We start from the raw sequence: 13,676 nt of genomic DNA on the forward strand, positions 1-13,676 counted from the left end.
CCATTCGGAGACCAGAAGTCCCATTTCACAGGAAGGATCACCTTGAGTCTGGCGCCTTAGACCACTCGGCCATCCTGACAACTGATGAGAGCGGTGGAATAACACAGATACGTTCTAGTGATCGGGAGGTTCTCGCCTCTGTGGCGGTGATATGTTCGCTCCTTCTTACCTTTTAGGCTTTTAAGATATCATGATTAATATATAAATGAAATAATAAAATGATGTGTCCTCAGGTTGAGTGTTTTTTGCTGATTGAGACACATGAAGAGACTTGTTTTCTCCTCAAGAAACATTAATTAAAATACATAAAGAAATAATGACAAGTATATATGTGTCTTCTGAAATCAATTTTCGATAGTAAAGAAAATATAATAAACAATAATTAGGAAATCGCTCTTCCTTCGCTTTGACTGCAATACACTTAGCCGTCCAGCAGGGTCGCTGTAGGTTTATTTACTTCCGGTGGTAGTGCAGGTGACGCCCCGCCCACTCCTTACGTCACCGCCAGCAGCGCTCTTATGAAAGTCTGCTGCTCGCGGACGAGCTGTGTTTCATAATGTCTGTCTACAGGAACGCCGTCTGGTTCGTGAAAGGCCTGCAGGAGTACACCAAGTGAGTACTAGTGACGTCACCTTAGTACTCCTAACGCAGCGGCGAATACCTTGTTACTGGTTAACGAGCAGCGGTTACACAATACTGCACGTTCTAGTACTACTACTAGTACTACTACACACTGTGAGGTGGAACAAGCTAACAATACCACAGTGTGTACAGTGTGTGTGTTTTTATATATATATATATATATATATATATATATATATATATATATATATATATATATATATATATATGTGTGTGTGTGTACATAAACATATAAATGTATATGTTTATGTATACATATACATTTATATTTCTACTGACAGAAGCGGCTATGAAGCAGCAGCATGTATATGTGTGTGTGTGTGTGTATATATATATATATATATATATATATACATATATACATATATACATATACACATGTGTATAAATACATATTCATGTATATTTCTGCTGCCAGGAGCGGCTATGACGCACATGTGTATATATATATATGTATATGTGTATAAATACATATTCATGTGTATTTCTGCTGCCAGGAGCGGCTATGACGCACATGTGTATATATATATATACATACATACATACATACATGTGTATAAATACATATTCATGTGTATTTCTGTGCCAGGAGCGGCTATGACGCAGCCTCTCAGAGGTTCTGCTCCTCAGACCTGGAGGTGGACCTCAGCGGCAGAACCTTCATGATCACAGGAGCCAACAGCGGCATCGGGAAGAGCGCGGCGCTGCAGGTCGCTAACAGAGGTGAGCGCAGACACCACAGAAGAAGAGCATACATATATATATACACACACGGGTGTGTATGACGGGTTCTGCTGGGTTCTGACGGGTTCTCCTGCGTCTGCAGGAGGAACCGTTCACTTGGTTTGCAGAAGCGAGAGCCGAGCTGAAGCCGCCAGACAAGAGATCGTGGAACGAAGTAAAAACCAGGTGAGAAATATTCTTTGTTTCTTTGTCTGCCTCGGTCCCTCGCTTCCTCGGTCCCTCGCTTCCTCGGTCCCTTGCTTCCTCGCTTCCTCGGTTCTTCGCACCTCCAGCTTGTGATCCCTCGCCTCTTGGGTTCATTCTTTATTCATGCATCATAAAGTACAGGATCATTTCTGAGTCTCATTGGTTTTAAATGACTCCTCGACTCCTCTCTCCTCGACTCCTCTGTCCTCGACTCCTCTGTCCTCGACTCCTCTGTCTTCGACTCCTCTCTCCTCGACTCCTCTCTCCTCGACTCCTCTGTCCTCGACTCCTCTGTCTTCGACTCCTCTGTCCTCGACTTCTCTGTCCTTGCCCAGAGGAGAGGAGAGGAGAGGAGAGGAGAGGAATTGAGGAAACACTAAATCCACTTCCCCTACAAACCCGGCAGCTTGAACTTTGACCCTCTCTCTCTTTTATCATCTGTGCAAAGGATTGTGGGTCAGAACGTGACTGTAATAAAACATCCAGGTACTTTTTGAAGTACTATCTGTGTGTCCTGTTACATAGTACGTCAAAAAGTAGCTGGATGTTTTATTACAGTCACGTTCTGACCCACAATCCTTTGCACAGCTGATAAGAGAGAGGGTCAAAGTGAAGTGCCCTGTGATAAAGGAAGTGGTATTACAGTGTGTACTTTGAAGAGTGAACTGTAGTACTAGAAGTACTTGAACGCAGCGCTGGAGGTCGTTTATGAAAGTCTGAAAACGGACTTTCATTTATATAAAAAAAATATTCAGTCTGGATTTGATTTTCTGTAAATATCAGCAGCTCAAGATGTTTTTTAATGACAAAAATCAGTCGCAAAGCAGTTCTGAAGTCTCCTCTTGTCTTTGCGTGTTCTCCTGCAGAACGTCCACGTCCACGTCCTGGACATGTCCAACGCCACCAGAGTGTGGGAGTTCGCCCAGAGCTTCTCTCAGAGCAGCATCCTGCACGTCCTGGTAGGTCTGCCGCCATCTTGTTTTTCATCAAGCAGGAAGTGACCATATATGGACTGAGGAGGAGTGACATAGAGACCTGTCAATCACTTTAGCCCCGCCCTAAAGCGTCTCCTGTATTATGGTCTGTTTGACTCGAAATGACCATAATCTACTAAATGAACATCATGCTGTATTGAAGAAGACTTGAAACTAGAGATTGAGACATGAACTCATGTTTACAATGTTTACTGAGGGAATACATCAAGAGAAGTAGAGTCATTTATATAGACTTCTATACAACCAGAGGAGTCACCCCCTGGTGGTCAGGAGAGAGAATGCAGCTTTAACACATGAAGCATAGACTTCTATACAACCAGAGGAGTCGCCCCCTGGTGGCCAGGAGAGAGAATGCAGCTTTAACACATGAAGCATAGACTTCTATACAACCAGAGGAGTCGCCCCCTGGTGGTCAGTAGAGAGAATGCAGCTTTAACACATGAAGCATATACTTCTATACAACCAGAGGAGTCTCCCCCTGGTGGCCAGGAGATTGTATGCAGCTTTAACACATGAAGCATAGACTTCTATACAACCAGAGGAGTCGCCCCCTGGTGGCCAGGAGAGAGAATGCAGCTTCAACACATGAAGCATAGACTTTTATACAACCAGAGGAGTCGCCCCCTGGTGGCCAGGAGAGAGAGGGCATCTTTAAGAGCCTGAGCTTTGCCTTCTGGTGTAAGTCCTCCTCTTGTTCTCCAGATCAACAACGCTGGCTGTATGGTGAACCAGAGGGAGCTCACGGAGGACGGGCTGGAGAAGAACTTTGCCACGAATACACTCGGTGAGTACTAGAAACACTAAGGTAGTACTTCAGGTACTGAAACTGCTTTGCTTACTTTGAGAAACGTCAGAAGCTTGTATTTGTATTTGTAACCTGTAATGGCTTTATTACCGCGTGTCTTGGTTGAATAGTGAGCAGCTGACAGCTTTTGATCCCGTCCCTCCTTCAGGTACGTACATCCTCACCACGGCGCTGATCCCGGCCCTCAAGAGGGTTGAAGACCCGAGAGTGGTGGGTAGTAGAATCAGACGCTCCTTCTCCGCGGTGCTCTCTTGGTTCCATGTTAACGGCCCGGCGTCTGCTCTCAGGTCACCGTGTCGTCGGGCGGGATGCTCACCCAGAAGCTGAACGTGGACGACCTCCAGTTTGAGAAGGGGCCGTTTGACGGCACGGCGGCCTACGCCCAGAACAAAGTGAGGGGGCTGCACGGCGGGGTGGTGGGGCGTCTCTCCGTTTATTGATGTGTTGAGTTGTTGTTGGCGTGTTGTTGTTGACGTGTTGTTGTTGTTGACGTGGTGTTCATTTGTTGTTGATGTGTTGATGTGTTGTTGATGTGTTGTTGTTGACGTGTTGTTGTTGACATGTTGACGTGTTGTTGTTGACATGTTGATGTGTTGTTGTTGTTGATGTGTTGTTGTTGTTGACGTGGTGTTGTTGATTTGTTGTTGGCGTGTTGATGTGTTGACGTGTTGTTGTTGACGTGTTGTTGTTGACGTGTTGTTGTTGACGTGTTGTTGTTGACGTGTTGTTGACGTGTTGTTGTTGACATGTTGACTTGTTGTTGTTGATTTGTTGTTGGTGTGTTGATGTGTTGTTGTTGATTTGTTGTTGTTGTTGATGTGGTGTTGTGTTGACGTGTTGTTGATGTGTTGTTGTTGACGTGGTGTTGTTGTTGTTGACGTGTTGATGTGTTGTTGTTGACGTGGTGTTGTTGATTTGTTGTTGTTGACGTGTTGATGTGTTGTTGTTGTTGACGTGTTGATGTGTTGTTGTTGACGTGGTGGTGTTGTTGATTTGTTGTTGTTGTTGACGTGTTGATGTGTTGTTGATGTGTTGTTGACGTGTTGATGTGTTGTTGTTGATGTGTTGTTGTTGACGTGTTGATGTGTTGTTGTTGACGTGGTGTTGTTGATTTGTTGTTGTTGATTTGTTGTTGTTGACGTGTTGATGTGTTGTTGTTGTTGACGTGGTTTTGTTGTTGTTGTTGATGTGTTGTTGTTGATGTGTTGACGTGGTGTTGTTGATTTGTTGTTGTTGACGTGTTGATGTGTTGTTGTTGACGTGTTGATGTGTTGTTGTTGACGTGTTGTTGTTGACATGTTGTTGTTGACGTGTTGATGTGTTGTTGTTGACGTGTTGATGTGTTTGTTGATGTGTTGTTGTTGATGTGTTGATGTGTTGTTGTTGACGTGGTGTTGATGTGTTGTTGTTGACGTGGTGTTGTTGATTTGTTGTTGTGGTGTTGTTGACGTGTTGTTGTTGACGTGTTGATGTGTTGTTGTTGACGTGTTGTTGTTGACGTGTTGACGTGTTGTTGTTGACGTGTTGACGTGTTGTTGTTGACGTGTTATGTTGTTGTTGACGTGTTGACGTGGTGTTGTTGTTGATGTGTTGACGTGGTGTTGTTGAGTTGTTGTTGATGTGGTGTTGTTGACGTGTTGTTGACGTGTTGTTGTGTTATTGTTGATGTATTGACGTCTTGTTGTTGGCGTGTTGTGTTTGTTGACGTGTTGTTGACGTGTTGTTGGTGGTGTGTTGACAGAGACAACAGGTGGTCCTGACAGACAGGTGGGCTTCTCAGCACAAAGAGATCCACTTCTCCTCCATGCACCCCGGCTGGGCAGACACTCCAGGTTCTATTATTTATTTATTTACAGTTTTATAATTGTATTCATACCATCTCTAGTACTGGGGGGTATTTCTCGTACCTGGCTAAACAAAGTCAAGCAAATGTCCTAATCTCCATCTTAAATTAGCGAGATGATTGACATCAGGCTGTCTGGGTTTCTTCACGGCTGATCCGCGCTGAAACGTCTCGTTCATTCTAGCCAGACGTCAGTCATCTGATAAATGCGCCGCTCCTCTTCAGAAGGATAATAATGGAGCACTGACACCACCATGTTCTAACAGTACAATGACAATAAACTCAGAGGAACCTCTTTTTATTTCTCTGCTGAGAAGCAGGAGATGATCATGAAGGCATATGAGGAAGTCAATACCGTAGTCATTCACAGCAAACGCGTTGCGAATATTCCAACGTTTTTGCAACATTGTTGCCGTGAACACAACTTAACTCCGCCCCCTCTGCGAGACATAAGCGTCTAAATATATCAGACAAATTAAATGCGTCAGTGTTGAGAAAATGTATCGGCTATTTTGAAGTGCTTCATCACCCAAATCAATCAGATTATATTTACGAATAAATATATACTTATGAGGATATATGTACTGTATGCACGTATGAATCATGTACTATATATGTGTATATGAGTTTGAATATGTGTATGGGCGGATCAGTTGTATGTTTTATTCATAATCAGAAATTCAATCAATTGAAGCAGTGAAAATAAATTGTGTGTGATTCTCTGTATTCTCATCACGATCACCTTAATCATGTTCTACAATAATGATATGCATGGTGTACTAATAACACTGTCATATAATTATGATGCTTTAACACATCCATAAGTTTCTTAAGAGCTAAATAAACTTAAGAACAGCGGCATGCAGCGGCTGACAGTCTGTGTCTGAGACGATCAGCTGCGTCTGTGGTGATCAATGTCCGCGGCTCGAGAAGCTCTCTAAATAAATTATTTCTTGCCGGCAGAATCTATATCGCCGCGTACAGGAAGTCATGATGATGTAAAGGATGGATCCTGTGATCTGGAAGAACTCTCTCCCTATAAAACTAATATAACTAATATCGCTCCTTCACCAATGAGGAAGGGAGCTGCTGTTTTGTCCGGTGGGAGTGTCCATCTTATCCAGTGAAGTTTAGTAAACCTGCCCGGGAGCAGGTTAACATTTTTGGATGTGTTGCTATGGTGATTTATCTAAGCTTGCTTCGATAAACCGAGAAAGCCTGACCTACGTCATCTTATCCTGACAATTAGCCGCTAACTCAGTAACCAGGTACGAGAAATAGGGCCCTGGTTAGTTGAAATATTTAAAATGTGAAACTGAACCTTTTTAGTATTATACTATGTTATAGTGTGTGTGTGTGTGTGTGTGTGTGTGTGTGTGTGTGTGTGTGTGTGTGTGTGTGTGTAGCCGTGCAGACCTCCATGCCCTCCTTCCACTCTAAGATGCAGTCCCGGCTCAGGACGGAGGCCATGGGCGCCGACACCATCGTGTGGCTCGCCGCCTCTGCAGCCGCCAGAGAGCAGCCGAGCGGCCTCTTCTTCCAGGGTCAGCAGCCAATCACATCGCTCTGTGACTCATCATCATCATCATCATCATCGCTGCTCTTACTCAGGAAGTCAAAGCATAACTCGTGGTGCAATGATGAAGTCACAGAGTGGAACCTTTCCTCCGTCAACATGGGGAGAATACATATCTGTTAATATTCTAGCTAGCGCTTACTAGCAGGTTTTATTGACTTCATGATAACTATACCATCTCTAGTATGGGTTAGTTAATAACGTCTCTAGTCCTGGTTAGTTAATAACCCCCTAGTACGGGTTAGTTAATAACCCCCTCTAGTCCGGGTTAGTTAATAACCCCCTAGTACTGGTTAGTTAATAACCCTCTAGTATGGGTTAGTTAACTACCCCCCTAGTACGGGTTAGTTAATAACCCCCCCCTAGTACGGGTTAGTTAATAACCCCCTCTAGTCCTGGTTAGTTAATAACCCCCTAGTCCTGGTTAGTTAATAACCCCCTAGTACTGGTTAGTTAATAACCCTCTAGTATGGGTTAGTTAACTACCCCCCGCCCCCCTAGTACGGGTTAGTTAATAACCCCCTAGTATGGGTTAGTTAACTACCCCTCTAGTATGGGTTAGTTAATAACCCCCTAGTATGGGTTAGTTAACAACCCCCTAGTATGGGTTAGTTAACAACCCCCTCTAGTATGGGTTAGTTAACTAACCCCCTCTAGTATGGGTTAGTAAACCAACACCCCCTAGTATGGGTTAGTTAACTAACACCCCCTAGTATGGGTTAGTTAACTAACACCCCCTAGTATGGGTTAGTTAACTAACCCCCCCTAGTATGGGTTAGTTAATAACCCCCCTAGTACGGGTTAGTTAATAACCCCCCCTAGTATGGGTTAGTTAGTAACCCCCCCTAGTATGGGTTAGTTAATAACCCTCTAGTACGGGTTAGTTAATAACCCTCTAGTATGGGTTAGTTAATAACCCCTCTAGTACTGGTTAGTTAATAACCCCTCTAGTACGGTTAGTTAATAACCCTCTAGTACGGGTTAGTTAACTACCCCCCCTAGTACGGGTTAGTTAATACCCCCTAGTACGGGTTAGTTAATAACCCCCTAGTATGGGTTAGTTAACTACCCCCCCTAGTACGGGTTAGTTAATAACCCCTAGTATGGGTTAGTTAACTGACCCCCTTCTAGTATGGGTTAGTTAACCCCCTCTAGTATGGGTTAGTTAACTAACCCATACTAGAGGGGGTTAGTTAACTAACCCTAGTGATGTGTCCTTTCGTGTCGAGGCTTCGATGGACGTGTCGAGTAACCAGGTAGATTTTGGTGAAGCGTATCGAGGTTTGTGTCGATGACGTATGCGGTGACGTTTGAAGCCTCTGAGCCGTCGCACCACGTGACTGATTCAGAACATGGTTCGTGGGTTTGCCGTGCGATGTGAAATATAAGGGGCAGCGAAACTCAATGGATTCCCCCTTCCTCTCTAACAGCTTCATGTGTGCCTGTGAAAGGGTATTTTATAAAGCAGGTGAAATAGTCTCAAAAAGCCCAGCACTGTGGAAAAGTTCTTATTTTTACTTAAAAAATTGGACACATCAACATGGACTAACGGAGCCGAGGATCGAAACACCGATCCTCTGACTGAAAGTCGGATATTCTAACCCCTGACCCACAGTCACATCACAACCCTCTCCCAATTGGTTTCGACTTTTGATTTTGACCCCGCCAATATATCATAAAGATAGACACAATATGTATTGGCGTCACAAACATAATTTATTCAATGTAAAGCTTCACACACCAAAGCCATGGTGTCGTTATGATCACTCTGCTGTTTTACATCTATTGTCCACTTGGTGGCGCAGTAGAGCAAATGAAGCTCCATGAAGCTCCATGAAGCTTCGGTACATGAGCGAACCGACTGGATGGAAAGCTTCAATGCTTCAGGAAGCTTCATCTCACCATCACTAACTAACCCCCTCTAGTCCTGGTTAGTTAACTACCCCCCCTAGTCCTGGTTAGTTAACTACCCCCCCTAGTCCTGGTTAGTTAACTAACCCCCCCTAGTCCTGGTTAGTTAACTACCCCCCTCTAGTCCTGGTTAGTTAACTACCCCCTCTAGTCCTGGTTAGTTAACTAACCCCCTCTAGTCCTGGTTAGTTAACTACCCCCCCTAGTCCTGGTTAGTTAACTACCCCTCTAGTCCCGCTAGTTAACCCGTCTCTGTGTTGCAGACCGTAGAGCCGTGGCCGCCCACCTCCCTCTGGCGTCGTCCCGCTCGTCCCCTCAGGAGGAGGAGAAGCTGCTCGCCGCTCTGCAGGAGTTGTCCCTCAAGTTCAAGCCGTGAAACGTCTCCATCCCATAATACTACCAATATGTTTATGGCATCCGGTGGTTTCAAAGCACAGGAGGCTTTTTTTACTTTAAAGAATTGTTGGAGGATCAAAATCTGCTTCTTCATTTATTCTCGTTCTAAAATATTGAAATGAAACTTGATCGTTTGTTTGTCACCTGGAATTTTTGAAGAGAACCACTGAAAGCTCTGGATGAGTTGAAGTAAACTCCATGACAACATTTATCTTTTGTTCACTGAGTAATTTGAGAAGGTGTAATTTTTGTAAATTGATATATTTACTTAATTATTCATATCTGATTGTTCTGTATCTGCTGCGCCACAGAATGAATCAAAGGAATCGTTTGGTCACTTTTGGAACAAAAAGCTCTTTGAAGCCAATAAAGAAACTTCTCAAACACTTGTTTGTTTCACCTGCTGCAGATGATTATTTTAATGTTTTTAACATCTATTAATTTATTGACAGTTCCATGGTCACAAACTGTAGTAAAGGAGATTCTGATGAACGAGACAGAGACTCCTGATTGGTCGAGGAGGAGAACTCTTACTACGTCTGTTTCCTGTGAAGCGACGACTCGACTCATTTACACTTCACAGGCATCATGATTGTAGTTCTCACAGTAAACAGCTGCTTTACACCTTATGAAGGTTTATGTCGATAGAAACATAACCTGGTTTTAATCTACATATCATACACTTTGGGAAATAGTCAGGAAGTATTTATTAAATATTCAGAAAGTATTCAGGAAATATTATGGAAACATTTATGAAATCGTCAGTGGGGGTTTCATCATTAAAGCACAAACATAATAATCACAACATAATAATCACAACAAAATAATGATATTTGCTTGGTGTTTCCTCCTTGATTCCAGTGCAAAGACAAAACTAAAGAACCGAGAGAACAGAATAAGATGTTCCCTCTCAGTCTCGCTTCTTGTGTTCTAATAAATAACCTCACGGACACCCGAGGACCAGCATGCACTCTGATTGGTTCACCCGAGGACCAGCATGCACTCTGATTGGTCCATAAACACGCTGAGACCCTTTCATAAAACTCAGAGGTTTAGTTGCTCGTTAGAAACCTCGTGGATACAAACGGTGTCCCACGTCCTCTCACCGTGACCCGGCAACGTGACCCGGTACCGTGACCCGGCACAGTGACCCGGCACAGTGACCCGGTAACAGGCAACGTGACCTGGCAACATGACCCGGTACCGTGACCGGGTCACGTTACCCGGCACCGTGACCCGGCAACAGGCAACGTGACCTGGTACCGTGACCCGGCACCGTGACCCGGCAACAGGCAACGTGACCCGGTACCGTGACCCGGCACAGTGACCCGGCAACAGGCAACGTTACTCGGCAACGTGACCCGGTCACATGGACCTGATTCAGTCCGACCATCAGCGAGGAAGGTGGCGGCATTTAAAGGGACAGTAGCAACGTTTAGCAGTGCGGTTCCCCTCTAACGAGGTTCCTCTCACAGCAGAACAGCTCTCCGCTCCACTCTGCAGCACAACTGGGACTGTGTACAAGCACCTCGTACTACATCACTAGTGTCCCTTTAAGGAGCTGCAGGGAGACCGTTAACAAGCTCATGAGCACCACCTACAGGAGAGACCTGCAACAGCTCCTGGTGTCCACGGCTGCTTTTAGCTGCACTTCCTGTCCTTTATAACCACGACTACATAAACCAGGTCTGGACCCCGACAGGTGAACGCTGCTGGAGGCGGCGCCCGATGAAGGTCAATGAGTGCAAAGCGTTTTGGGTTTGAAACGGGTCACTTCCTGTTTCCAGGAAGAAGCTGGCTGGAATGCATGAAAATTAAGTAAATAAGGAGTCGATTCCCCGTGAAGTCTGATGGCTCCACCCCTTTCTCCCGATGGCTCCACCCCTTTCTCCCGATGGCTCCACCGTGGTCTCGACCAGCCGAGCCCCGTCCTGCTGAGCGGCTGCAGAGTCCTCGCCGGAGAGAAAAAACGTCATGGCGGCTGGTAAACACGGCGTGGCGGCGATGGGAGACCGTCACGTCTTTGGTGGGCGGAGCTTCTGCCGGGCTCAGGACACCACGGGGGACATGTCCCACAGCTGAGGACGGACAGGAAGAGACACCGAGGGTCAGACATGTACATTTGAGTCATGGTTTCCTGTGTGGCTGGAGTCAAAGAGAGGACGCCATCGACCTTGATGACCTTGTCGGCTCCAGAGGTCAGCAGCGTGCCGGTGGTCGGCTCGTAGTGCATGTAGACGATGCCGTGCTTGCTGTCGTGGAACGTGACCGTCGGGGCGCGACTGAGGACCCAAAGGAGAGACGGTTACTTTGTGAGGAGTGATAAGTGAGGAGTGATAAGTGAGGAGTGATAAGTGAGGAGTGATAATTGAGGAGTGAGGAGTGATAATTGAGGAGTAATAAGTGAGGAGTAATAAGTGAGGAGTAATAAGTGAGGAGTGATAAGTGAGGAGTGATAAGTGAGGAGTGAGGAGTGATAAGTGAGGAGTAATAAGTGAGGAGTAATAAGTGAGGAGTAATAAGTGAGGAGTGATAAGTGAGGAGTGATAAGTGAGGAGTGATAATTGAGGAGTGAGGAGTGATAATTGAGGAGTAATAAGTGAGGAGTAATAAGTGAGGAGTGATAAGTGAGGAGTGATAAGTGAGGAGTGATAATTGAGGAGTGAGGAGTGATAAGTGAGGAGTAATAAGTGAGGAGTAATAAGTGAGGAGTAATAAGTGAGGAGTGATAAGTGAGGAGTGATAAGTGAGGAGTGATAAGTGAGGAGTAATAAGTGAGGAGTAGTAAGTGAGGAGTGATAAGTGAGGAGTGATAAGTGAGGAGTGATAAGTGAGGAGTGATAAGTGAGGAGTGAGGAGTGATAAGTGAGGAGTGAGGAGTGAGGAGTGAGGAGTGATAAGTGAGGAGTGATAAGTGAGGAGTGATAAGTGAGGAGTGATAAGTGAGGAGTGATAAGTGAGGGGTGATAAGTGAGGGGTGATAAGTGAGGGGTGATAAGTGAGGAGTGATAAGTGAGGAGTGATAAGTGAGGAGTGATAAGTGAGGGGTGATAAGTGAGGAGTGATAAGTGAGGAGTGAGGAGTGATAAGTGAGGAGTGATAAGTGAGGAGTGATAATTGAGGAGTGATAAGTGAGGGGTGATAAGTGAGGGTGATTAGTGAGGGTGATAAGTGAGGAGTGATAAGTGAGGAGTGATAAGTGAGGAGTGAGGAGTGATAAGTGAGGAGTGATAAGTGAGGAGTGATAAGTGAGGAGTGATAAGTGAGGAGTGATAAGTGAGGGTGATAAGTGAGGGTGATAAGTGAGGGTGATAAGTGAGGGGTGATAAGTGAGGAGTGATAAGTGAGGAGTGATAAGTGAGGGTGATAAGTGAGGGTGATAAGTGAGGGGTGATAAGTGAGGAGTGATAATTGAGGAGTGATAAGTGAGGAGTGAGGAGTGATAAGTGAGGAGTGATAAGTGAGGAGTGATAAGTGAGGAGTGATAAGTGAGGAGTGATAAGTGAGGAGTGATAAGTGAGGGTGATAAGTGAGGGTGATAAGTGAGGGGTGATAAGTGAGGGGTGATAAGTGAGGAGTGATAAGTGAGGAGTGATAAGTGAGGGTGATAAGTGAGGGTGATAAGTGAGGGTGATAAGTGAGGGGTGATAAGTGAGGGGTGATAAGTGAGGAGTGATAATTGAGGAGTGATAAGTGAGGGGTGATAAGTGAGGGTGATAAGTGAGGAGTGATAAGTGAGGAGTGAGGAGTGATAAGTGAGGAGTGATAAGTGAGGAGTGATAAGTGAGGAGTGATAATTGAGGAGTGATAAGTGAGGGGTGATAAGTGAGGGTGATAAGTGAGGAGTGATAAGTGAGGAGTGATAAGTGAGGAGTGAGGAGTGAGGTGTGATGAGTGAGGAGTGAGGCAGCGTTGGTACTCACTCCTCGTCGCTGATGGACTCGTGGCAGCTGTCGCAGACGCGCACCTGGAACTCGAAGCCCATGAGCGGGATGCTGGAGCGGCGGGAAGAACACTTGCCGCACACGGCCTGACCGCACTTCCTGCAGTGATGCTGAGCACAGGGGAGCGTAGCTTAGCAACCAGACCTGGACCCCACCAGGACCAACACGTCTCAGGGTCCAGACCTGCACCAGGGTCCTAACATAATATAAGCTACAGAAATATGACTTAAAGTTCACTTTGTTTTTACTTTTAAATCCAGTGATCCATTCAACCACCATCCATCCATCCAGCTATCCATCCATCCATCCATCTATCAATCCATCTATCAATCCATCTATCTATCAATCCATCCATCCATCCATCTATCAATCCATCTATCCATCCAGCTATCCATCTATCAATCCATCTATCAATCCATCCATCCATCCATCCATCAATCCATCTATCAATCAATCCATCCATCTATCCATCCATCTATCAATCCAACAATCCATCCATTTATCCATCCATCTATTTATCCAGCAATCCATCATCCATCACTGATGCATGATGGGTGTTTCCAGATGTTGAGCAGCACCTGTCTCAGGCCAATCTTCTTGCTGTCCCACATCTGTTTGAAGTTCCAGAAGAACG

At 45.2% G+C, this 13,676-nt stretch overlaps 2 protein-coding genes across 2 annotated transcripts in view; one reads left to right on the forward strand and one right to left on the reverse strand.

The window, feature by feature from the left end:
* Positions 1 to 556: 556 nt before the first annotated feature.
* On the forward strand, positions 557 to 9,484 carry dhrs12 (dehydrogenase/reductase (SDR family) member 12; the record flags this gene model as incomplete). The annotated part of the gene is made up of 10 exons (XM_079232066.1): positions 557 to 612; positions 1,232 to 1,365; positions 1,469 to 1,551; positions 2,439 to 2,531; positions 3,270 to 3,351; positions 3,521 to 3,582; positions 3,660 to 3,764; positions 5,114 to 5,204; positions 6,622 to 6,759; positions 8,966 to 9,484. The coding sequence occupies 10 exons, from the start codon at positions 557 to 559 to the stop codon at positions 9,076 to 9,078; spliced, it is 957 nt and encodes a 318-aa protein (XP_079088192.1). The 3' UTR covers positions 9,079 to 9,484.
* A 304-nt stretch (positions 9,485 to 9,788) lies between these two features.
* wdfy2 (WD repeat and FYVE domain containing 2) overlaps positions 9,789 to 13,676 on the reverse strand; it is an 18,284-nt gene continuing 14,396 nt past the window's right edge. The window contains exons 9-12 of the mRNA XM_079232077.1: positions 13,621 to 13,676; positions 13,022 to 13,152; positions 11,272 to 11,380; positions 9,789 to 11,176 (exon numbers count right to left, since the gene is read on the reverse strand). The exon at positions 13,621 to 13,676 is cut by the window's right edge and continues 46 nt beyond it. Coding sequence (XP_079088203.1) covers positions 11,147 to 11,176; positions 11,272 to 11,380; positions 13,022 to 13,152; positions 13,621 to 13,676 — 326 coding nt within the window. The 3' untranslated portion in view covers positions 9,789 to 11,146. The remainder of the gene's footprint in view (positions 11,177 to 11,271; positions 11,381 to 13,021; positions 13,153 to 13,620) is intronic.

Source organism: Taurulus bubalis (assembly GCF_910589615.1).
Source record: "Taurulus bubalis genome assembly, chromosome: 1".
Classification (NCBI taxonomy): Eukaryota; Metazoa; Chordata; class Actinopteri; order Perciformes; family Cottidae; genus Taurulus; species Taurulus bubalis.